Below are 24,053 nucleotides of genomic sequence, written 5' to 3' on the forward strand. Positions count from 1 at the left end.
GGGGATTTCTAGTTCGTTTGTCATTCGTCCTCCTCCAGCCACTCGTTTTTCGCATCCCTCCCAGTTCGAAAAAGTGGATTTGCTTCTTGGACAAGTTTGCTCATTTCTAGTAGCAATTTTTTTTAGGACTGCGCTTGTTTCGCCTTTAACAGGAAATTTGCAAGTCATAAACAAGTTTTTGCTTTTTATTTTACTTGTGTGTGCTCCTTTTGGATTACTTCTCTTCTTCTTTGGGCATATTTTTTAAGGTTTTGTTTTAGGTCTCGACAACGAAGTCGTAAATTTTGAAATTACATAAAAAAAAGTTCTAAAAACTTTAGGGCTTATTAAAAAGTGAAGTTTGCTGCGGAACTAGTTGCTGGCCAAATGATAAATAATTCGGGAACTTTGGCTTGTAGTTGTCAAGACCAAAATTTAGAGGCTTCTAAAGTTTGTAATTGAAATTCTAAGGAAAGAGATCATATATTAAGTATTATATTGGCTTCCTTTTTTAAAATCTGAATTTTGATGTGCACTGATTGCCGAACTTTTTCACCTCAAATAGATTACTTTTCCTTTTTTTTCGTGTTGCGGCATTTCCGTGAGTGTCGTTACTCATTTGACTGAAAGCTTTTTGGTGTTTCGCCGGTTATTCTCGGATGTCCTTGAGTGTTACCACAAAAAAGAAGAGCGTGAAACAAAAGAACCAGACAAACCAAAGGAAAAGTTGTTAAAGCCATCAATCAAAGTTGGTGAAAAGAGGGAGTGTTGAGGTTTCTAGCCAGTGGGCCAACATCTTGTTCCCTTCACCTGCAAAACGAGGCGGCATATCGTTCAATGTCATCGGGACAGGTGTTGTCGGTGGGTTAAATTGGAGGTGTGCAAAGTTGGGACACAAACATTTGTTGTGGCTGGAAATTAGCATAAGAGTCATAGTCTATCGGGCTTCGTAAAAAAAAAAAATTAAAAAAAATTTGTGAGCTCTGGAAAATAGCAAATAAATACTAAAAAGTGTTGGTACTTATTATTTGGCAGTAAAATATGTGTAGGGTACACAGAGAAAATTACGTAAGTATTAAAATGGAAGTTAAATGCACTTTATAGTGCTATATAAGATTTTTAGAATTTTTCTCTGTGTGTGCAAAGTTGATTTGAGAGCTTGTTTTGCTGGCAATTAGCGGAGAAGTGCCGTAGCAAGTGAGTCCTGGCATTCGTCCTTTCCTGGCCACTCGTAAATTGTCATTCGCAAACATTGCACATACGCTCAGTTGAACTCTGCAGTTGGATCTGTTCAGCTTCTGTTCTTTTCTGGCGTGCTGATTTTCAGTTTTTCCCCTTATATTTTTTTGTTTTGCAGCCCATTTTCGAGTTGACAATTTGAATAAAAGCCTGGATGGGTGTGCAGTGAGCATGTGCTCTTTGCTACCAACTCGAATCCTTTACCTCGCCCCTGGCGATTTGTATTTGTGTCTGCCCTCGGTGATGCATTGTGAGGGCATTATTTATGGCACTTTGACTGGCTCTAATGGATTGCGGATGAGACTTTAAGCTCCCAAGTCCTGGGCTTAGCTTATTTAGCCGGATTAGTCTACTTCTGAAGGACTTCTGTGTTAAAAAATATCCATAAGAAAATATAGACATTTTCAGGATACATTTATGTGTTAATATTTGAGATTTTAAAGTCAAAACGTATCCATACTATCAAGTATCTTTAACTTAGCTCGCCTATTTAAATATAAATTCCTTGCTACATTTGCTTGGGGATTTTAAATTTTAGTTTTATGATTTCTGCTTGCAAATGCGAATCATATATCTCGCAAACTAAATAGACTTTTCCCCATTTCCACTTGACAAGTTGGCTTGCTTTAAGCCTTTCCATTAGAAGAATCTGCATCTTGTGCATTTTCATAATTTTCCTTTTCGTTTGCTTTTCATTTCGCTCGCTGCAATCCAAACACACACATTTCTGAGCTCGTTATGCACAAGAAAAATACCAAGGAGGAAAACTTGATTTGTCAACTTCTTCGCCCAACAATGCCTGACTTTTTTTTTGCAGTCCGTGTGTTTTGTATCTTAAGCCAAACAATGTCAACATTTTTGCCTGACATTTTGCCAACGAATTTTTCCATAGTATTTTTCCCCTTCAGAATTTTCTTTATCATTTTGTTCATTTGTGTGACATAACTCGGATGTTTTTCGCTGTTATTTGATAATATTTTCTTCGCCTTGAAGTTATTTCAATGGCCGTGGGAATTTCGATTTGTTGTGGCATGTGTGTGTCCTGGAAACCCATAATTGAATTGCTGGAAAATTATCGATTGTCTGGCTTGTGTCGTAAGAACCCTTCCCTTTGCCCTTTTCCGCTTTTCCCTTAAGTGCTTGCATTTTAAAGCAAATCTCTGGGAGAATCTTGTCTAACCCGCATGTAACTGTCAGCTTTGCTTGAGGGCAACTTTGCCTTTGGCCTTCAAGGTGTCTCCTCACCCAGGCCCCTTTTCCCCCTCCCAGTTTTTCCGCCTCCCCCTTTGTCTATCTGGTAGTGGAAAACTTTTGTCAAACGACTTTCGCATGCATTTTTAATGCAAAGGCCAGCTAGCAACGAAAAAAATAGAAAAGTGGGAGCAAACAAGTTTAAACTAACTGCCTGGGTGGGTTAAATGGGGTGGCAGCAGGTGAGTGGGTGAAAAGAGGGTGTTAAGTGGGTGATATGGGGGTGGCTTCATATTCGCTGACGCAATGCGACAGCAGAAAAAATGTACAAAAAAAAACCCGGGCTACACATGGCCAGCCAAAGCAAACCCTTCTCTTTTCCCTTGACCAGCAGCCAAAAAAAGAGTGCTGTAAGCCAGGAAATTGAATTACTTTGCTTGTGCACACGCCCACTTTCCACACCTCCTCCCATTTTTCCCCCAAACCAAACTCACATGCACACAATAATCGTTTCCGCTTGACTTTACCCCAATTATGTCAAATCAAATTGTTCACTCTCAGGCCACCGGAAAATTCAATGCAAAGAATAAACGCTTAACCCTTCAATGGCCCCACAAAATGTGACCGAAATCAAGAAGAATTCCAATCAAAATAATTCCCAGCGGGCGGAAATCAATAGGGGTGCTTTTGAAAGAGGCCATTTGGCTCATAACTAATTGCTGGGAAAGAGGAAAATACAAATTGGTAATCTTTAAATTGTCATAATTTAAATAACTTTGAATATATTTATTTAAAATCTGGTAAAAAGATTTGATTTCAGAATAAATCATAACATTTCTGCGTATTAAAAATTGTTTAATATAGTTATTCAATTGTAATGTGATTTAAATCCCTTAAATTAGTAATATTATTTTCAATTTTTTATTTCATATATTCCAAACATTTTTCTCAGTGATTTATTTTTGCCTTTGAATTTATAGAATAATTGAAACATTAACTTTTGCAAAACGTCAGCCCATTTCTTTGTCAGAGATTTAAATTCATTTGAAAAGGGAGCTCTCCTGTCTGGAGTTCTTTAAGCGGGGATGGAGATCCGAGGAAGTGGCCTCGGGGACCGGGACATGAGCAACTCCAAAGAGCTGGGACGACAACATCCGCATCGTCATCAGCGGCGGCCTCAAAGGAAGCTCTCAATTTATGCAAATCGCATGTAAATCTGTTTGAGAGCCAGCATTTGCCGATGGGGCAAGGGAAATGCAAGCTAAATTGTTTGCCATGGGAGGAGGCCACTGAAGGATGTTTAATACACAAACTAGAAGTGTGAATATCTCGCGTTAAATGCGAATTTACAGTTTGACAGCGACTGCACGTGAATTGCCAATAAAATGGAAATGCGAAATCTAATAAAAGAAAAGCTGCCAAGGAGACACGGCGTATAGCCAAGACATATGTAAATAGATAATGGCCTGGGCCATAAAAAATAATGAACCAAGACGTGAGCGCAAGATGGGGGGATTTTAGGGGCGGAAAACGCTTAGAAATCAGGGCAGCAAAGCTGAAAATGAGAAAATGCCAAAGGAAATATCTTCGAAATTGAGAATCGATGGAGAGGCACTTAAGCTGGTGAAACAACCGGAAAAAAGAATGGGAAATAGTTCAAGTTCGTTAAATATTTCAGGATTTGAGGGTAGACTTAGAGAGTAAGAAATAAATAGATAAGCTATATGATTATGTACTATAATTTTGTGATAGTAAATGAGATATTCCACTAGAAAATAGGGTATTAAATACTTTTTAAATTGCTTCAAACATTTTAAAGTTCCCTTACCTATAAGCAATAACTCTAGGCTATCCCTACCCATATCATTCTTCCAAATCCGGTTTATGGCTGACTGCATTTGAAGTGCAGTAGGTAACAAACAGCTTGGAAAAAATGAAGGAACTGGGCGAAAATAAAATGGAAAAAAGGCAGCAATCGTGCAACAAGGACTCCCTCGATAACCGGTGGCCCCAGGTGAAGGCATCTTGCAGCCCCCTTAATCCTCGGCGCCCCTGAACACCGCTAATGGAGTTGGCTGCTGCTTCGTTTGAGCTCAAAGTGCAGACACGTGCCACGCTGGGCTTTTTATCCCAGTCCACGGTTCATGGTTTAACATTCGCACAGTCGCTGCGAAAATATTGCTCACACCCGGCCTGCCAGTTGTCGTCGCCTCTACTTTTTCGCATGGTCCGGAAATTTTCGGGGGTTCATTTTGGACCAGTGGCGGACGCACCGTGACGGATTTGCATGGCCAACAAAACCTGAAACCACCACCTCAACCACTCACCATCCCAAACCACCAACCCCCCTCCCATACATCACTCAAAATGGGCATAACAAAATGCACAGAAGGAAAAACCTATTTGTAAAAAAATATTTTTTAAAAGGCTTATGTATAAAAAAAATATTATTTTATTTTATTATAATCTGATTACTGGTGGTGACATTCTATCTAAAATAAACACTTTGAAATATATAACAAATTTTAGAAATCAAAAAATTTTCATTAGATTTAAAAGGTATCCAACGGATCTTCATAATTTAAAACTAAATAAAATATAAAGGAGTTAACTTGTTTTTCCAGTGTAGCAAATAGCAACCCCCTTTTTGGGAGTCTTCGCGCTGCTATCACAAGCTGCCACACGTTGGCATTTGCAACATTCAACATTTTGTTGCCTTGTTGCTTATCAGCCAGGCGGCGCTCTTGTTGCTGGGGGTGGTTTTGCATAATGTACGAGTGGTGTGGGTTGGGTGGGTAAGTTGGGGGGCTTCAGGACCTGCAATCGATACGAGGGAACCCTCTGCAGTTTGTGGTAGGCACACCATTGTTTGACCAGCTCCAAAGGTGGATTTCCCAAACGAAACCCCACTCTGAGCCTCTTGAAAACAACCAGCAAAACGCCCAAACCCAAGTTAAATACTCGATAAGCGAGCTCGCCTGCCTTGTTTTCCCTTTATTTGTCCCGTTTTTTCGCCTATGATTTATTTAGAAAATTTCCCGGTTGCCAATGACAGCCATTGATGTGAATTCGGGGTGTGTTTCTACAAAGATCCCACTCCTGAAATTGTCACAAAATATTTTGTTTCACACTTTATCCATTTCCATTTAACCTTCTGTTTGCATTTATTTTTTCAACTTTGAGGGCTGTTTCTAATTTTAAACCCATTAAAGTTGTCGAAACTGGCAGCTACCTAAGACCCGACAAGCTAATCCCCGGGCTAGAAGGCTTTGCGTTGGACCGAAAAACAAATTAATATTTATTTTCATTAAAGCTGTCGAAAGTTTTAAATTCATTTATCAAAAAATGGTGGAGAGATTGGAAATTGAATTTCTTTTCTTTTTCGCTTCCTGGGTGGTCCTTTTAGATTGACATGTTCAGGTAATGGGGGAAAGTTTCAGGAACAGATACGAACAGATTTTGCCTCTTTTTTTCATGGGCCATTGTTGGCTAATGAATAAGGGAAATTTTGACGTTTATGGGAGGGGAGTGAAAAGTACAATCCTCCCCGTGAAAAAGTTGTAGAAAATGTTTCCAAAATATCTAAAGGTTTTAAACTTTATGAAAGGTAATTGTGAAAATATATTCCACAAAAATATTTAAGGCTTTTATACATATGTACCTCAAAAAGTACCATGGTTTGACCAGTACTTTCCATTTATATAATTTGATATTTTTGATATTTCTGCAGCGATTAAAACCACCATTGCATGACAAAGAAAATGGTATACGATTTCCATTTAACACCTTCGTGAGCCAACGAGATAAACTTACTGAGTGGCGGATAGGTGTTAAGACTCGAATACATGGCCAACATTCACTTTTTCATGCGGCCCAGTAGCTTTGTTTACGTGTGTCCTCAGAAAGTGTGTTAAAACTTAGCCAAATCGCATTAAATTTAATATAATTTTGTGATTATCAAATTTGCAACTCTCGCTCGTTCGGCGGGGCATCATCATTATCATTATCGCCATCATTTGCTTTCGAGCGCTACATCACGTTCGCCGCGCATTGTTGAATAATGAATAATCCGTCATGACAATTGTCAAGTCTTTCCAGACTCTGTGGGTGACATGGAAATTTTGCTGCAACAATTTTTTTCTCCTCCCATTCGCTCGCGTGTTGTAAATCAAATTTGCGACAGTTTTCCTCATTTCCTGTACACGCCAAACACACAAAAACAGAACGAAAAGCGGCAGCAAAAAACAGCAAAACACATAAAAATCGTAACCAAATCATTAGCAGTTCATAAACAAAACAAATTTATAATAATTTGCATACTTAAGTTGATTGCGTGATTGTTTTGTACGGGTCTGATTGATCAGTAAATGTCAAACTGTTGACTGTGCTTACCGAGATATTTAACTATGAAAAATCTGTGCTGCATTTTACCTCAAATGTTTCGGATATTTCTATCATTCTTCAACTTGCTTAAGAGCCCTAAACATTTCCCAGATTTACTTAAAGCAAGTTCAAGCTGTTTGGTATCATTTCCAGAGCCATTTCAAGGAAGAACAGACATTTTTCGCACTTTTATATTAATACATGCATGCCAGACAACTAGTTTAGTGTCAACATTGTATGAGTAATGAGGCTTAAGAGCAACTGAGCTCCAGGGAAAGAGACGGGAAGACTTTGCCGGAAAGAGATAGGGACATATAGATGGATAGTCACTGGCAGAAGAAGCCTTTTGTTACGGCAAAAGTCGAGTCACCATCGGCAACAGCCCGTATTTGCAGAGAAAAAAATACACAAATAGCTGTAGGCCTTAAAAAATACAAGCTTAAGTTATTACAACGTTTATCCAATTTTAAATTCTTAAATAAACTGTATCTCGGGTTTAGTTAGTCACACTTTCGATTTATTCGTGGCTTTAAAATACAAAATAAAAATAATATTATAAAACTCTAATTCTATACATTCTTGGACTTACAAAACGAGTAATCTTTTTTTCGAGTGTAGCTCCTTGGCCTGCAGGCTGTGCTCCTTGCATGTGTAATCAACATTAAACTGTATTTTGTAATCAACCCACACACACATACGTACGCACACTACACTTACGCACACACACGCGTACACTTGGGAAAAAGTTTGCCGGCTCAGCGGAAATGCGGAAGTGAAAATGGCAAAGGACGAGTGAGAAAAATGCCGCTTGCAGGTGTCGTCCTCTTTTCCTTTCTCTTGGCTGATGCAAAAAAAACTGCAACTCATGCAAGATGCAAAGGTGGGGAAAAAAGGGGGGTTTGACTCAGAGCAAACACATTATAAAATCTATACACGCTCTAAGCGCACTTTTAACCCATTAACGCCCCCACAAAAGGCAGCCTCAGTTCCCAGTTCAGTTTCTGGCTGCTGCTGGGCTTAATGTTTGCCTGATGACGTGGCTGAAAGTTGTCCAAATCCGAGAACACTGAAAAAAATTGTAAGGTTGCCTTTTAAAAAGTTGGATGAACATTTTTTAGTTCTAGGCTAATATATTAAAATAACATAGACCAACTCAATGCAAATTTATAAAGTTGTATAATAATTTTAGTATTTTTGCAACTAATAAAAAAATTATTCTAGGATTTTAAAAAATGATTTTAAATATCTAAAAAATTGGGGTTACTTCTATTTGGTATATGGATAACTTTTAAAACTTCTTAACTTACCTCTCCATCTTTAAAGTTAAACCATTTTTTTTGCAAGGACCACCTGTCCCAAACTCCCCATTACTTTCCTCTCTTTCCTGAAGAAATAGTGTCAACTTGCGTTGGCGGCATTTTAATGCGGGGAAACCTTTTGCCATTTCCTCCCGCCACCCCAAATATTAACAGGCTTTGCATTGTCTACTGTTTCCTGCGTTTTTTGTTGTCCTATTTTTTGCTGCCCCGCGAACACAAAACGTTTTATCGTCTGTGCATAATACATTTTGTCTAAGCTCCTTGGTTGTTCTTATTTTGTAGCTGTTGCTGCATATTTTTCTTACGCAATATATGTATTATTTTTTTTTTCGGCTCTGAAGTTATTGACATGTGGTAGGAAGTGCTGGCAGTATATTTTCCAAGACGCTGAATCCGAAAGCCTCTATCTCCGCCCTATTCGCATTAGCCACACTTGGTTTAGCTTGGTTTTCTTTTTCCTCTTCGAGTCAACCGGTAACTGATGTCGTTATGCAATCTATATGGATATAAACCATACAGTGCAGTCTTTTTAGACATTTTCTTGTGTAACAGCTGCTCGTGCAGTGGCTCTCAAACTTCACCCTGCCCCCCAAAGAAAAATCGCACAAAAGCTTGCTACATTTTTTTCCCATCATTTTTGCTATTTGGAAACTTTGACCATATTTTCATTTTCGTTATTTTTTTTGCTGAGGGAGAACAGACTGCACTCTCAGCTTGTCTCCTTTTGTAATTATTTTAAAAGCGCAACTTGTGCACGTAACGACATTTGTGGCAACCTACAAAAAAAAGACACAAAGAAAAGCCAGAGGAGTCAGCGATTGCCATTTTAAGAGAACATAAACAAAAGCATTCTGCTAAAGTTGTTTGGCAATAAGAGCTTGGTGTGGGTGAGTGCGTGACTGGGTGGCAAAGAAACTTAGGAACACAGTGGGCTCAAATCGTGAAAATAAAAAAAGAAGGAAGCATTTCTGGGTGGTACAAGAAGCCCAAAACTTAATTAGATAAATTCCTTTTAATAATTCGCGGATTTCGTGGAATGTTCAGCCATTCTTATTCATTGAAATTATTATTTGCAGCTGAAAGTCGGTGCCGCACCCCCTGTCAACTGCACATTTTTTTATGGGGCGAGAATCTCCATTTTCATATCTTTTGGGCAGGCAAGTAATCTCATAAAGCATCTGCACCTAGAGGAACTTTTTCGGCGACGTTTGCCGTCTGCGCCAAGTCAAGTGGAGATACCCTTTCCCCGGTTTCTCCTTTTCCCTTTCAGGCTGCCAAGTTTCCCCCTAAACCAGGCCAAACACTTAGGCACTCCCCTCCAGAACCGCCCACTTATCAAACTTCATATTTACAAACTCCAACCCAAAATGATAAAGGGCGGAAGGAAATATGCACAGGAAAAAATATAAATGAAGTTCTTAAAAAAGAAAATAATTGAGTTAAATATAAAGTATGAGGAGATTTTTATTTTAGAATTATTATAACGAACTGTATAGATAAAATGTATGTTAATCTATAGATCTTTTATTTTACACAGTTCTTATTGAATGAATTTCTTTAGAGGTATACTTAATAAATTCACTATTAAGTAATTTATAAACATTTTAATATTAAAAATTACGCATCTTTCTACGTTTATTTGATTATAAACAACTTTTTTTCTTGTGCTTTGAAAGAGTTGCCTTATATTGTGTAAAGGCAAGTGCACTATGGACTCCCAAATAGTGGAGTTGGGGTAAAACGAAGCTCGGAGTCTACACAAAAAAACTTCCGGCGCCGCGGGCCATTAGCTGAAGACCCTAGAGGCCACTTCAAGGCGCGGAGATACAGATAGGAAAATACTCCATATATATATATAGGGGATAAAACGAGAGAGGAGACGTAGAAAAGTCAGCGACTTGATAATGAATATGAGTGAAAACGTTGATTATCCCAGCTAGAAATGCTCCCCGCTGATTGTTATGCAAAGGAGCAAATTAAATTGCAGCAAAAATGTTTACCAAAGGAGAAAGCCCTTTCTCCCCTCTCAACCCTTTCAAGCATATTTTGTGCATTTAAAATATGCGTGAGCAGAAGGAAGTTCGAGTCAAGTTGAAGTTGAAGTACAAGTTGAAGGCTCCAACAAATGAAATCCTGGAGCATGCTCATCTGCCAAGTTAACAGACAGTAAGGGAGCTATTATAATTCCCATCCAGCATCGGAGAAAATAGTGTCTCAAGTAGAGCGGCAATTGTGTCTGCTGAGGACTTTTCCTCGGCTTCTACCCCCTAATTTCCGCTCCTCCTGCTGCTCAATTCAAGTTTTGTGAACAATTTCAATTTGCCTCGAATAAAACTGGCTAAATATTTTCTTAATTATTTCCTGCTGACATTTGGATGACTTGAACACGAACGATGAGTCGCATTTAACACTCAATTACACTTGAGGAATTTTCAATAATTTTCCATAACATTTCATCTTTGATTTTTTGGCAGAGGGAGATGCCCAGACAAATTGTTTTATTTTTTTCGCTACACAGCAATCTCTTTTGCAATTTATTCACAGTTTTATTATGATTATCAAGGCAGCGAGCGCATTTCGTATTTATGAGTTTTAAATTAAATGCAATCTCGAGGATTGTTCCCTGCCTTCCGGCTCCTCAAATATTTATTGATTTTTGTCGAAAAGGCTTGGCTCTTCTTTTCTTATTTGTTATGGCAAAGGGATAAGTTTTGCCAAAGGCCTCTGACAATTTTTGCAAAACGGTTTAGTGGCGAGAATGGGGAAATTTCCGAGAAAAATTTGGAGTGGAGTTGGCAAGTGTGGAAAAGTTGCCCTTATTGAGCCTTCAATTTGGCCATGTCCTGGCGCAATGTTTGGCTTAAATATTTTATTTGCCAATGGATATCCTTTTCGGAGCCCAAATGTTGCGTGTTCAATTGACAGGAATTGGATAAAGTTCTCTGGAGCCAAGGGTTTGCGGAAAGTCTAACAAGGAATGCTCTTTAAAACTGGATAAAGGGTTAAATACTATTATTTTTTAAGGAATTAATATAAAAGTTGAAATCGAAGGCATAAAATTGAAAAGATCTAATATTTTAAAAACCCTTTTCCATAGGTAGTGCTTTCTTCGGTCCTTTCTCATGAGGGTTCCTTGTTATGCGCACCAAACTTTAGTGTATTTACAGAAGTCTATCACCAACCTTTGAAATACATATTTTGCGCCTTTTCGATGTCGGGTATTTGAACCTTCTGCCCGTTGTTGTGTCGCCGAATCCTCCCTCCTGGTAAATCCTCTTTATATAGCCGGCAGGCCTGTCTGATTGTCTGGCTGTCTAACTCCGTATTACCCTCACTCCGTTCGGTATCCAAAATGTCCCGGGGAAGTGTTAACTTGTTTGGCCAAGATTTACAAGTCGGCGTTGGTTTCTTTTGCTCACCTTTTTCGGGAGCCTCGGGGCCTGGCAACTGAACTGCAATTCAAATTCAGCTGACAAAAGCATAAATCGGTTTCTGGCAACTGACTTAAGCTCACTCACTTTGATGTGCCGTGAATAGAAGACGACGACGGCGAGTATGAAAGCTTGTTGTAATTTTCAATTTCTGTCAAAAAGAACCAACGTGAACGGAGGCGACAGGACACCTTGGTAAAAACCACTTAACCGCACTTAATGCCACAAACAATTTTACAATTTCAACTGTCTGCCGTCTGTGGTACATCTACCTCACCCAAAAATTCTCCACTTAAGTGCCCCGGTACATGGCTCTTTTTACAGTCATTAAAGTTAATTGTGTAGTGAAGAAAATTGTGGGGAATAAGAGCAAAACAGGAGCGGCAACTACGAAGGCACTGAAAGAAATGTACATAAAGGGTAAAATCTTAAGTAATAAGTTTACATCTTAACATTGTACTTTAAATCCTTCAAAAATCAAATTGACTTAGTTTATTTGCTAATTTTGTTGTTCGTTAAATGTCAGCTTTAAAATTGTAGTTGTAAAGTCTAATAAATTTCTTTCTGTGCAACCACACCTGCAATGCTTGAGTGGTTGACATTTCTGCGGTGCGCCGCCGAAAACTGAGCTCCTTAAATCCTTCGAATCCATAAATTACCACACGCCTCGGCTGCAAAAATTATTTTTAATTAATAATAAGTTTTAAGTGCGTTGGCATGGCAGCCTGCGCCCACCTCAGTTGATAACTCCCGCCCCCTGATTTTCCTGACCCCCCTGAACTTTGTGTAATTCAATGCCTTTGCCTTTGCTTTCCTCCCGTTAACATTGTTGTTTTTCCCGGGCGTCTGTGTCTCATTTTTGTACTTTGTCGTTTTTGTTGGCAGCGGCAGCGTCTATTAATTAAATTAAAAAGTTCACAGCCATCGTTGTCGTGGATGTCCCATCCATTCACACTTTTCATAAGCTCGTCAGCATGCAAACTATGCTGTGAAAAAAGTATAATAAAATTGGGAATATGGAGGATTAATTGAAGTGGGAGGTTGCCACAGTTTGAGAGCGGTTTTGGAGTTTTAGAGCAAAGTTGAGCTTTGGAAATGTTTTTTACAAATAATTTTTATAAACCAAAGGGCTTTAACAGCTTTTCATGTGCATCAAAAAATAGACAACTCGAAACCCGACATGTATACATCTTTCTTTTGTTCTCGAATATGCAAATCATTTAAACAATTAACCAACCCGTCTGGCCAACTGATTCAATTGAACTCGGCAGACTGATCAGCCGAGAACCCTTTGGCCCCGGGCATCCAGTAGTTTAAAGTTTAAACAGTTCATTGGACGCTGTACTTGTTTTTATATATATTTTTTATACTTTTTTCGCCCCTTGTTTCCCTGTTTTTATTTTATTTTTTCACATTCCGCTCGACAATTATGCATTATTTACAAAAGTTAATTGCCGACGCGCAACAGCATTGTTCAACAAGAGCCACGCCCACTTGGAGGAGGGCAATTAACAACATTATTGACTCTGTTCGCCGGCACATTGGGAGAAATGGGTGGAAAAGAGGGGAGGAGCCACAAGCGGCACTTTGAAATGCTAATGAAATTGCCTTTTAAAGCAGAAGCTGCAAGCTGAATAATGAAAAATAAAGAACAGCAACAGCAGCTGAAAATGTCCTCCTCGGGCATTCTTTTTTCTTTTTGCTTAATTGATAAATTGATTAAATTGCAAAAAAGCCTTAATTGCAGAACCACATCAGTCGTCACGCCGAGTGCAATCTCTCTTGAAATTTAACATTTAATTTGACTCGGCAAATTGCACTGCCCGCTGTTTCCATTGTCGCCCGATTCCAAGGAAGCTTCGTTAATGCGATGTATTTTGTCAGCAATTGAAGTGTCACATCAGCTCCGGATTCTGGATTCCGGGTCCTGGATTCCGGACTCAATTGGATTTAAGCTTTGTCTGCTGCTTTCGAGTGCGGTGGCCAATTTGAAGGATAAATTACTGATTTCGTCTATTGTCTGCGTGGCCTGCGTTAGTTACCATCGGTCAGCGGAGGTTTGAGTGCGGTCTAATCCTGAAAAAGCGATTTCATAGATACACAACAAGAAAATAGGGAATACAAAAAGTAACTGAAATGTGCATCGATTGAATCTCTTTTACAAAAGATTTACAAGTTCAAAGATTTACTCTTGTAAATTTTATGAAAACCATCCTTCCTTCCTCTTAATATATTTGTGAAATTTGTGTGATATTCACACTTTTCCAAGTGTAAAGTTGTAAATCCCTCTTACAGTGGCAAACTTATCGCATAAAATTCCCGGAAATGGCCCAGCCTTAACCAGTTGATTACCCATTGGCTCGTCATAATCTTTGGGCGTTTCGGTTCGATACCGATTTTATGGCTATCTAAGGCTGGCAATCCTTTGCCAGCTCAACACTTTCCTAGTTTTGGAAGTTTTCGGGGGCTTTTTAGGTTTTAGTACCCGTTAAGTCCTTTGGGATAGAAGTAGAAGCGAATTCAATGTGCCCCAGGCATAATAGGTTTTCGTTTGTGCTCTCCTTCTAACCATATATCTCTGTTTCGCTCTGACAGCTTCTCTCTCTTTCTCCAGATCCTTGCAAATTTATTGCATTTACTCGATGAAGTTTTCCACACTTTTTCTTCGTTTCTGCTGGCCTTTTCCTTTTGTGGTTTTGCTTTGATTTAATTTGGCTGGCCGCTGCTGTTGTCTCTATCACCGTCTCTATCCGTCCAGTTGGCCCCATCTCTTTCTGCAATTTGCGAGCTTTGTTCAATTGGCTTTCCTGAGGTCCTGCTGCCAATGTCCGAGTCCTGTGTTCTCGCCCTGTCCTGTCACTCATGCGTCAGCGGTATTTGTTTGGGTGTTGGCGTTTAAATCACCCGGGGTCTCTAAAGCGAAGAACACTTTTTAAAGTTGGGATACGTCTAGAGGGATTTTCCGTTTGGCAGCGAAGCCAACTTGCCTGCCACAAAATGCTCATTTCATATTTTGCCCTGGCGATCCGACTGAAAAGAGTGAGGTCCATAAATTTGAGGGAAGAACATAACCAGAGTTGATGTAATGCTGTGTGGCAAGTTGGGTTTTGCGGTAGGATTGCATAATGTGCATACAGTTGGGGCTGAAATGATAGCGCAAAATATAAGAATACTTATAAAAGAATAAAAGAACTGCAGTTCAAAAATCACATATAAGGGTGCTTAAAAATATGCAATAAAATAAGATCCAAGTAAAAAATTTGTTGCATACTTTTGAACACCTTTAAAGGAAATTTATAAATTTTTTGATTTCTTTGGCATGATAATATATTGTTTATGAAGACTATATTGCTACTGACTTGAACTTTTACTTCCCCCGCTTTTCAAAAATCAGCCAACCCCCTTTTGGTTCGTACTTTATGTTGAACATATTTTATTGATTACATTTCCCTGCTCCAACATTTCCAACTCCGGCCACTTTTCCGACGTGTTTTGGCACAACTTTATGAGATTTCTTTGGCCATCACCCCTGCAAGATGATTTTGGGGCATTTCGCAATGCATTCTCGACTCCCCAGACTCATTCCCCCGTTGACTTGGCAAATAAATTGCTTATTTGTAGCGACGATTTGCGGTAATTTTGTGATTTGTGGTGGGTGACATCATTTCTTTGCCACAAGGGTGGCTCCGAAGGTCTTGTGTTTTAGTCTCCCTTGGGTTGCTATTAATTAAACATACATATTTGCTGCTCTGACTGGCAGCTTATGGCTTGCCATAATTTATTTTGCCTGCTGCCAGATGATGACCATTACTGGGAGTACATGATACGGCCCAAATCAAAGAATCAGATGAGAAAATTAAGCTTTTTTCTGGGTACTTTCTTTGTGGCCGCTCACTCTGCTTGATTAGAATTTATTGACTTTTGGCCAGGGAAATCCTCTTGGATTTTTCCTCCAACTCCCTGCCTTTTTGGCGACTTTGCTGCACGCCCACTTGTATGCATATCGTTAGCAAATTGCAGGCTCACCAGGACACCCGAAAAAAGGATTTGCGAGTGTGTGTTGGCGGTAAGCTAATATCCAACCAATTTCCGTTTGACTCGTTTCGCGTTTTCTCCTTGCCTTTTTTTCCTGTCAAGGGGATACATTCAGACCAGGTAAACTTGGCCAACATGGCCCTGCTGGTTCTGCCTTTTGTGTTTCCGTTTTAGAAATTGGAAGGCAAAAACCACCGCGTACCGCCTCTCCAGTGTCCTTTCTGATTTCACCCGTTTCGTGTCCTTTTTTTTACCGGCGCTGCCATATAAATTTGTACAAAAGCTTAGGCAATTTTTTCGCCTTTTGTTTGCCAGTAGCTTCGTCGTCGATTCATTTGCATATTAGGCGCATTCAAAATATCCTTGATGTTTGCCCTGAACACCCTCCGAAAAAGGCCCTGACCATTTATCCTCATTCTCCCTTTTATGAGCTGTGACTATAAATGGTCTTTGGGTTTAAGCTGCCTTAAAAGGTTTAAAGGGTTTCAAAAAGAAATTACCAAGATACATTTCAAAATTTAAAATATTAAAATATTTTAATAAAATACTTTAATTTTAAATATTTATTACAGTTCTCACAAAAATAACTTTAAAATTGTGTTTTGTTTCTTAAATTATTTTTCCCTGTGCCTAGGGGTTAATTTTATAAATTTGCTATTGGAGCCTCAAGTTGATTGGAATAAAGTGTAAACATTTGCAAGCAAATGTCAGATTCAGGGCAAGGAGTCAGGAAAGGAGGACCACAATCCTGTGGTTTCACAGCCACAGACCACAAAGAGCTTGGCATATTGACCCGAAAAAAGAGGGAGGCTGTCCAGTAGGCGTTGATTGGCATTCCGAAACCCGGAAATTCTCCTCCTTTCCCCCAGCACCTATAGTAGTTAACTGTCAAAGCTAATGGCTCGAAGGGGAAAACTGTAAAGTGAAGTGTTGGGTGGGCGGGCCAAAAACTGAAGTGGCTTTCCTGCCACTTGAGCGTTTATGGATATTGACATCTCAATGGCCGGGGCCCTGTAATTTAATTAGGGCACACTTTTCCCCGGAGAACTCCTGAACCTGAAGAGAACTCGAACTAAACTGTGGCCTTTCCTTTGTTTCTTCTCCTTGCAGCAATTTCCCGCGAAGATGGAGACGAGTCGACGCACCATCATCACCACCACCACCATCGCGGTGGACACGGTGGGCACCACAACCACGGTAACAAAGTTCCATACAACGGCTACAATTCTGAGGAATACTTGGACCGACTCGAACCGAATGGCAATATACCCGCTGACAAGACAAATTGCAGATATGGAGGTGAGTTATGCAATTTGTTGAAGCTAAGCTCTCTGAAAACTAATTCCGTAAAATATAAAGATTCAATATTGTAATCCATTATCATCATTCATTATATCAGAACAGGGACCCAAAACTGAACTTCAAAATTTTATAGCTTGGTCAATTGGATAACGATTTAGACGTGTAATACCTTTATGAGATTGTGGTTGAATTCTCTAACATTCTGCATTCAAATTGTTCTTTGATTAGAAGGTCAATATTTTAGACCATTTTCATGTTCGATTTTTATGTGTTTTCCATGGTTTTTAAATGGGACCCAAAAATGGTAATTCCAGATTTCATAACTTTATTAATTGGAACCCGATTTTAACGTGGGATACCTCTATGAGTTTGTGTTTCAATTCTCTATCATTCTGCATTCAAATTGTTAATTTACAAGAGGGTCGAAATTTTAGCCCATTTGCATGTTAGATTTTTAGGTATTTTCAATGGATTCCAGATTGGAACCCCAAAATGGTACTTCCAGATTTCATAACTTTATTAATTGGAACCCGATTTTAACGTGGGATACCTCTATGAGTTTGTGTTTCGATTCTCCATCATTCTGCATTCAAATTGTTAATTTACAAGAGGGTCGAAATTTTAGCCCATTTTCATGTTCCATTTTTATTTATTTTCCATAGTTTTCAAATGAGACCCTAAAATGGCACTTCCAGATTTGATATCTTGAGTAAATGAAACCCGATTTTAATAAGGGATACCTCTATGAGATTGTGGTTTAATTCTCTATAAACCTGCATTAAAATATATCTCTCTATCGAGGGTCAACATTTTAACCTATTTTCATGTTTGATTTTTACGTAATGCAAATGGCTTTCAGAACAGACACTTAAAAACCAAAGTCAAAATTTTAACCTATTTTCATGTTTGATTTTTTCGTTATGCCAATGGCTTTCAAACAGGGACCTAAAACTGAACTTATAAATTCCATATCTTGAATAATTGGATCTCGTTTGGTTGCATTCTCTGCAGTCCTATATTAAAATAATATATTTAACGAGGATCAACATTTTGACCCATTTTCTTGTTATATTTTTCCGTGAATCCAAGGACTTTCAGAATAGTGACTTAAAACTGCTCTTCCTAGCTATAACTCAAACAGTATGTGGTTTAATTCTGGTTTCAAAACTTCCAAAAAGTTTTCCATAGAAATAAACAATTTTTATTTCACTGGGATTTGTTTAACTAAAACAATATTTTTAATTTTTTTTTTTAATGGAATTAAAGAATTGAAGAAAGGGAAGTTATATATTTCAGTTTTTGTTTTCTTACAAACATTTTACCAGAATGAAAGCGAATCTAAGCCCCGAATAGGCTCATTCATAAGGCTTTGCGTAATTTATCGCCCGCTTGTGCAATAATCTCTCATTTAAGCTGCCCTCCTCCACCGAAACTAATTTAATGATAAGATGCCAGGACCCTCACACTCCGATTTTCGCCAAGACTGACTGGCAATAATTTATGCCTCCATCTTGTGTGAGCAGCGTGTCTAATTATGGAAGCGAGTTCCAGTTTCCCAGCTTTTCCTTTTCCCTTGGTGCATCTGGGGAATTCCCTTACTTCGATTTAACATTTATAATTACACAGAAAAGAAACAGACTGGAGTTACTATAAATAAAAGTATAATGGGTTATTTTTCCACGCCTAAAATAATTGTTACTTTATACTGCAAAATTACCTTTTGTTTAGGTAATATTACTTATGACATTTAACACATTTCTATTTCCTTTTTGATAAATAAAGTTTCCGAATTTTCTCAAGTGTACTTCTGTTCTTCAGTAATTTATCACATTTTTGTCTCATTTAGCTAATGCAAACAAGTTTTTTCTGTTCCATTTCGCCGCTTGAGCTTATCTAAGCGAAAATTTCCCCCGATAAGCGCGGCCCTCTGTCATCATTTTCCTCTCTGCTGTTTTTCTCATAATTGTAAATTGCAATTTTATGCAAACAATGGGCGGCGACCGTGAGGGGGTGGCGCAAAATGTGAGGTAGCCCCGTGGATCCGTTGACATTGCCGATAAGCCTGTGAATGTAATGGCTCCATTTGTTGCTCGTGCACTTGAAGCTGTTGCTCCTTGTTATTGTCCTTGTAAAGCGGGGCACTCAACTCGAATATACTCCCTTTTTACACCTCCTTGTAGATATACATATATATCCTTTGTCTTCCCGATGTCTAGGCCTTTCGGAATCGGGCCATAAAACAACGGAAATGGAAATATTAACAAGCAAGTGCACAGCAACAAGGGAATTATTCATAGCCAAATGGAAATTGTGCATGCTCCATATATCTTTCCCGGGGTTTTAAACTCAATGCCATTATTGTTTCACTGCCATGGAGGAGCATTTTCCAGCTCCCCGTTTTTCCTTCAAGTTATGACCCCGTCTGACATTGAATTCTATCGGTAGGTTGTCGGGATTATTGTGGAACAAAGGCGTTTAACTATTCCTGTGAAAGGGAAGTGCATTTAGGGGCGGGGAAAGTGTTTTTGGAAAGTCATGGCACGAATGTTGTTAGCTGCCAGGTATTTACCGAGTTGGTGAACAATTTTAAACGATTTTAACAGGGCCGTAACTGTGCCGCTTTAAAAAGGAGACAGCTTTAAGCATGATAAATATAGTCAAACCTTCGCACAATAATTATTAGGTCAGCCAATTAAATTACTTTTATTTAATAAGTTTTCTTGTAAAAAAAAAAAATAAAAGATGAGAAAATTTAATACCCTCTGCAACTATTTTGTCATTTTTCGCAAAACTATCGATGCAAACTTCTTAATTCCCTTATCCATCCAAATCAATTCTGCAAAGTTTTTTTAAGCCACCCACTGCCCACGCAATCATAAAGTTATATAACGCACAATAAATTACAGAGTTGTGAAAGGCAGCAGAGAAAATTCCCCACAGTTAGCACAGAACATCCTCCCGTTCTTCCCCCGGAATTTTCCAGCCCCTCTCCTATCAGCAAAAAGCAATTTCAGTTTTTCATGCTGTTCCCATTTTATTTTTTTGCTGTTCTGATTACATGATTTATAAGTTATCTTCACCGAAACAACAACAACAACAACGCTGTTTGCCATTAGAGGGGGAGAATCTGGGGATGTGAACAATTTATGTTCAACGCTTTCGCAAAAGATTATTGTTTATATGCGCAAATTATGCGAGCATGGGCTGTTGTGTAAAATGGCGAAAAACATATTGGCCGAAAAGAATTCGCATAAAACTGTTTAATGCCACCCCGAAAAGCGAGGGTAAATCATGTTTTACAATTATGCGTGAAGCACAAATACAAAGTATAAATTTAATTTGCCCGGGAAAGGAAGACTTTGAATTCGGTGATAAATTGTGTGAAGCCCGGATTCTTTTTAAAGGCGCATAATTCCACCTGTAAGCTACTTTTATGGGGGTGAAAGAAGAAGGACCTTCTGGAATAAACTCTACTCAACTGGCGCATAAATCCTTTTAACGCTTTATTTGCCTTCTGACGCGCTTTCCTTGGCCATCCTTCCTCCTTTGAGCTTTTGTTTGTTTTTATTTTGTACTTTGACTCACAGGATCCTGTGCGTTTGTTTGTTTTTAATGCCGCTTGGGGTCTCTTCGTAGCCCCTCCTTTTTTTCTTTACCACCCTTTTTTCGTTCCTTGGGCAACGCAACTGTCTGTGATTTAAATTTATTGGCAAAATACTTAAAGTAAATCTTTTTGTTTCACTTTGTTTTGTGAACGTGTCCTGGGAGGGTGGTGTATTTTTTTTAGCAACCCTTTGACAATTTTCGTGCTGGTTTTTATACCTTCCACGTCTATTAAGGGTCTTTCTTGCGGTTCATTTTAAAATTCTAACTGACAGCCGCAACCGGAATCCCTGCACAGAATTTTCCCAACGCCTTGCGGTTTGGGCGGCATCTTTCTTGTGGCTTCCAGGAAGACACCCAACCACCCACCACCCACTCACCCCTTTGGGGTCATAACCTCCACCCCCTGTCAGAATCGTTGCAGTTTATTAACGAAGCAAAAACATGTCGCCTTCGTCGACTTGTTTTTTCCGCCGCCGCCATTCGGAAACCATTCTCTCTGTTTTTAATGATTTAGTTTATTTTTTTCGGTGGAAATTCCCTTGGTTTTCCCTTGGTTTCTCCTTTTTGTTTGATGTCATTCTGCGTGAGACAATTTTTTGGCGGTTTTCGGTCGTTTTTTGGTTGGGCTAATGAAGCGACTTATGCAATGACATGGAAAATTTGCGGTTCGCATTTTTCTCTTCGTTTGATTTTTCTCTTCCCTTTTTTCGAGTGTTTTTCCGGCCACTACACAGCATTTGCATGACGTCTGAAGGGATGGAAGTTGGGGAGATGGGGTGAGAGAAAGGAGTGTGAGCTTATCAAAAGGCCAAAGGCTTTTTTTAAGCTTTGATAAATGGAAAGTTTGCTAATTGGCTTGTTTAAAAAGAGCTGCCACAGTGGATAACTGTGGCAAGTGCACAAGTATAACGACTCTTTGAGTTGCAAACTCAATTCATTAGCTGAGGATAGGGGTGCCAACTTTAGATAAGTACGCATTTGAGGAACCATTCTTTAAAATTAAAAAAAAAATGGGATTCCAATTTAAACTAACTCCAATCTGAAATAAAAGTGGAGCTGCCTACTGGCCAAAAATGACTAATGAAATTGTTGTCCACTCGATAAAAAAAGAAGTTGCCAACTTGTTTCTTGAATGCCTAAGAAGTCCCTAAATTTGTATGTAGATGTAAAGCAGAAATGAAACAAAGTTAAAACTTTAAAATAGCTTTCTCCTTTCGCCACCATAAACTCAAATGCCATGTCTATAAAATTTCACCCAATTTTCCTGCTTCCGCACACCCCCTTTACTAATGCAATCAATTTTCTTTGAAAACTTTGTCTGCCCAACTAAGCAAAGTGAAAGCTTTATAATAATCCAGAAGGCGGACCACGCCCCACCAACTTTTGGCTTACCACTGGCAATTTTCGCCATTGTCCTACTCCTCATACAACCCTGCTTCCCGTTTGTATGGCAAAAAAAAGGAAGAAAATTGTCCAGAAAATATCTTTTGACAATTCACCGCTTTATGCATACTAAGCTCATTATGGCCAACTTGAAGCGCAGAGAACATCCTTTTTTATTTCTCTTTTTTTGGTCTTTATTATTTCTTAACCGAAGGGCGGATCCTGAAAATGTGCTGGAAAACTTTTTAATAGTGCCCAGACATCACCCCCGTTGGTTTGATGAGCATTTCTATTTTATTGCATCTTGCTGTGGCTAACAATGCCCCATGGACAGTGCCACGCCCCCTGATCCAAGAAAGTGGCACAATATTAAAATTCTCGCTTGTCATTATAAATTCCTTGGCCAACACGGCTAGATATAATAAAAAAATAATAATGGTCAAACAAACAACAAAAAATAGACAAGAGAGCCTTAAAAGGTTTTACTTCTTTAAGTTGTTAATGCGATGGAGATGCACAGGGAGAAAATATCTATTAAATAATATGATGGCCTTCATTTTTTTTAAGTTTTACATTTTACATATTTATCATTGTAATTATTCTCTGTGTACCTTTTGAATGGGATCATGAGAATTAGGATAGCTCGAGGGCATTTCTGTTGCAATCAACGCGCATTTTGACTGACAGCTGAAGTATCCATAACGTCATCGAAGGACCTCGGGTCATAAGCCCCAAAACCCGCAACCCAAAAGCAGAATTAGGATTCATAATATGACAAAGTGGTTGGGTGGCGAATGCTTGCTTATCGGGGTGGGCTTTGCTTTTGGGTGGTAGCCAAATTGTAACTAAAGGTTGTGCTGTCTGTATGTGTGTGTGTGCCAACCGATATCCTTGAAACACATTCGGAAGGCACTCTCACAGCTATGGCCTAGGTGTGCGTAAATTATAAGCAACTTGCAAATGTGGTTGTCCCCATAGATACGCCTACAAACACTCACGCAGGCTGGCATTCTCATACATTTGGGTATTGGTCCACAGGGAAAAGCCGGCCGACAATCGGCTTCTGTACCTCTGCAGTGAGAGAAAAATTTGGTAGCGGGAAAATGAACCTATATAAAACTTATTAAAATTAATTTGGGAAATACGAATGTCAGAATTTTGATAGTCTGCAAAATGGTAGATGATTTTATCAACCTAAATAGAAATTTATTTTTCAACTCGAAATATATATATTCCAATTTATTTATATATAATGTCTATAAAATATAATAAATAATGGTTACAAATTGACTTTGAAAATACCATTATATTTTTTAGTATCCAATTTTCTCAGTATATCCTCCAGGTCCTCGGAACCATTCCCCTCCCTTCGCTCCGGGCTCGTCATATGCCTGTCCTGGCCTTCGGAGCAGATAACGTCCGTTCTGTGTGTTGAATGTGACAGCCTTGGGGCATCGCCATGCATCGCCCGTATGGCCACACAGTCATATAGTCATGACCATAGCCATCGTCGGGTTTTATCCCCCATCCCCATCCTCATCCCCGGCCCAGGTCCACTGGCTTACCTATGGCCTACGCATTTCATTTGGTCAGCCGGCGTTTCCGTTTCCTTCCTGCCACACAGACTACTTCAAATTTTGATTGTCATTTACGTGACTGGGAGCGTGTGGGTTTGTATCTATGTGAGCGGCCTTTCGAATGAAATTGCTGCAAATTATTCCCATTACGTTTTTGGAGGGCTGCATTTCAAGTTGATTGTCGTTTACATTTCGCAGGGCAAGGACCATAGGAACGGGAATACTAGGGGTTCGCAGAGGCTGAGGGCACAGGCATTCACTGGATGATTGAGTTTTGGAATAGGAATAGCTGTTGGTCAATTTGCAATGGGGCAATCAAGCTTAGTTTCTGATTTCTGCAATAATTTATCCATCAGTCGTCGATTATTTTATCATTAGATGTGCGGTTTCATTTGCATATTTAATGCCTGGGGATTGTTTAAGACGATACGTCGAGGCATTTAATTTGCTGAACTTGATCTATTGGTATTGATTTCAGAACCCTGAAAATTTGCATTAAGAAACTTAAATTACTAGCCTATAATTGGGTTGTTACTTGGTTGAAATGTGGCTAACAATAGAAAATAACTTAAGGAATTTAAGGCTAACAAATAAGGATTTCAAGCATG

The 24,053-nt window shown here is 39.0% G+C and overlaps 1 protein-coding gene across 7 annotated transcripts in view; it reads left to right on the top strand.

The window, feature by feature from the left end:
• LOC108034893 (cyclin-dependent kinase 14) overlaps positions 1–24,053 on the top strand; it is a 99,105-nt gene that overhangs the window by 53,440 nt on the left and 21,612 nt on the right. For all 7 annotated transcript variants that reach the window (XM_017110105.3, XM_050886469.1, XM_017110104.3 and 4 more), the window contains one exon: positions 16,688–16,876. In XM_017110105.3, the coding sequence (XP_016965594.1) occupies positions 16,688–16,876 (189 nt within the window). The remainder of the gene's footprint in view (positions 1–16,687; positions 16,877–24,053) is intronic.

The sequence above is a fragment of the Drosophila biarmipes genome, chromosome 3L (assembly GCF_025231255.1).
Source record: "Drosophila biarmipes strain raj3 chromosome 3L, RU_DBia_V1.1, whole genome shotgun sequence".
Classification (NCBI taxonomy): Eukaryota; Metazoa; Arthropoda; class Insecta; order Diptera; family Drosophilidae; genus Drosophila; species Drosophila biarmipes.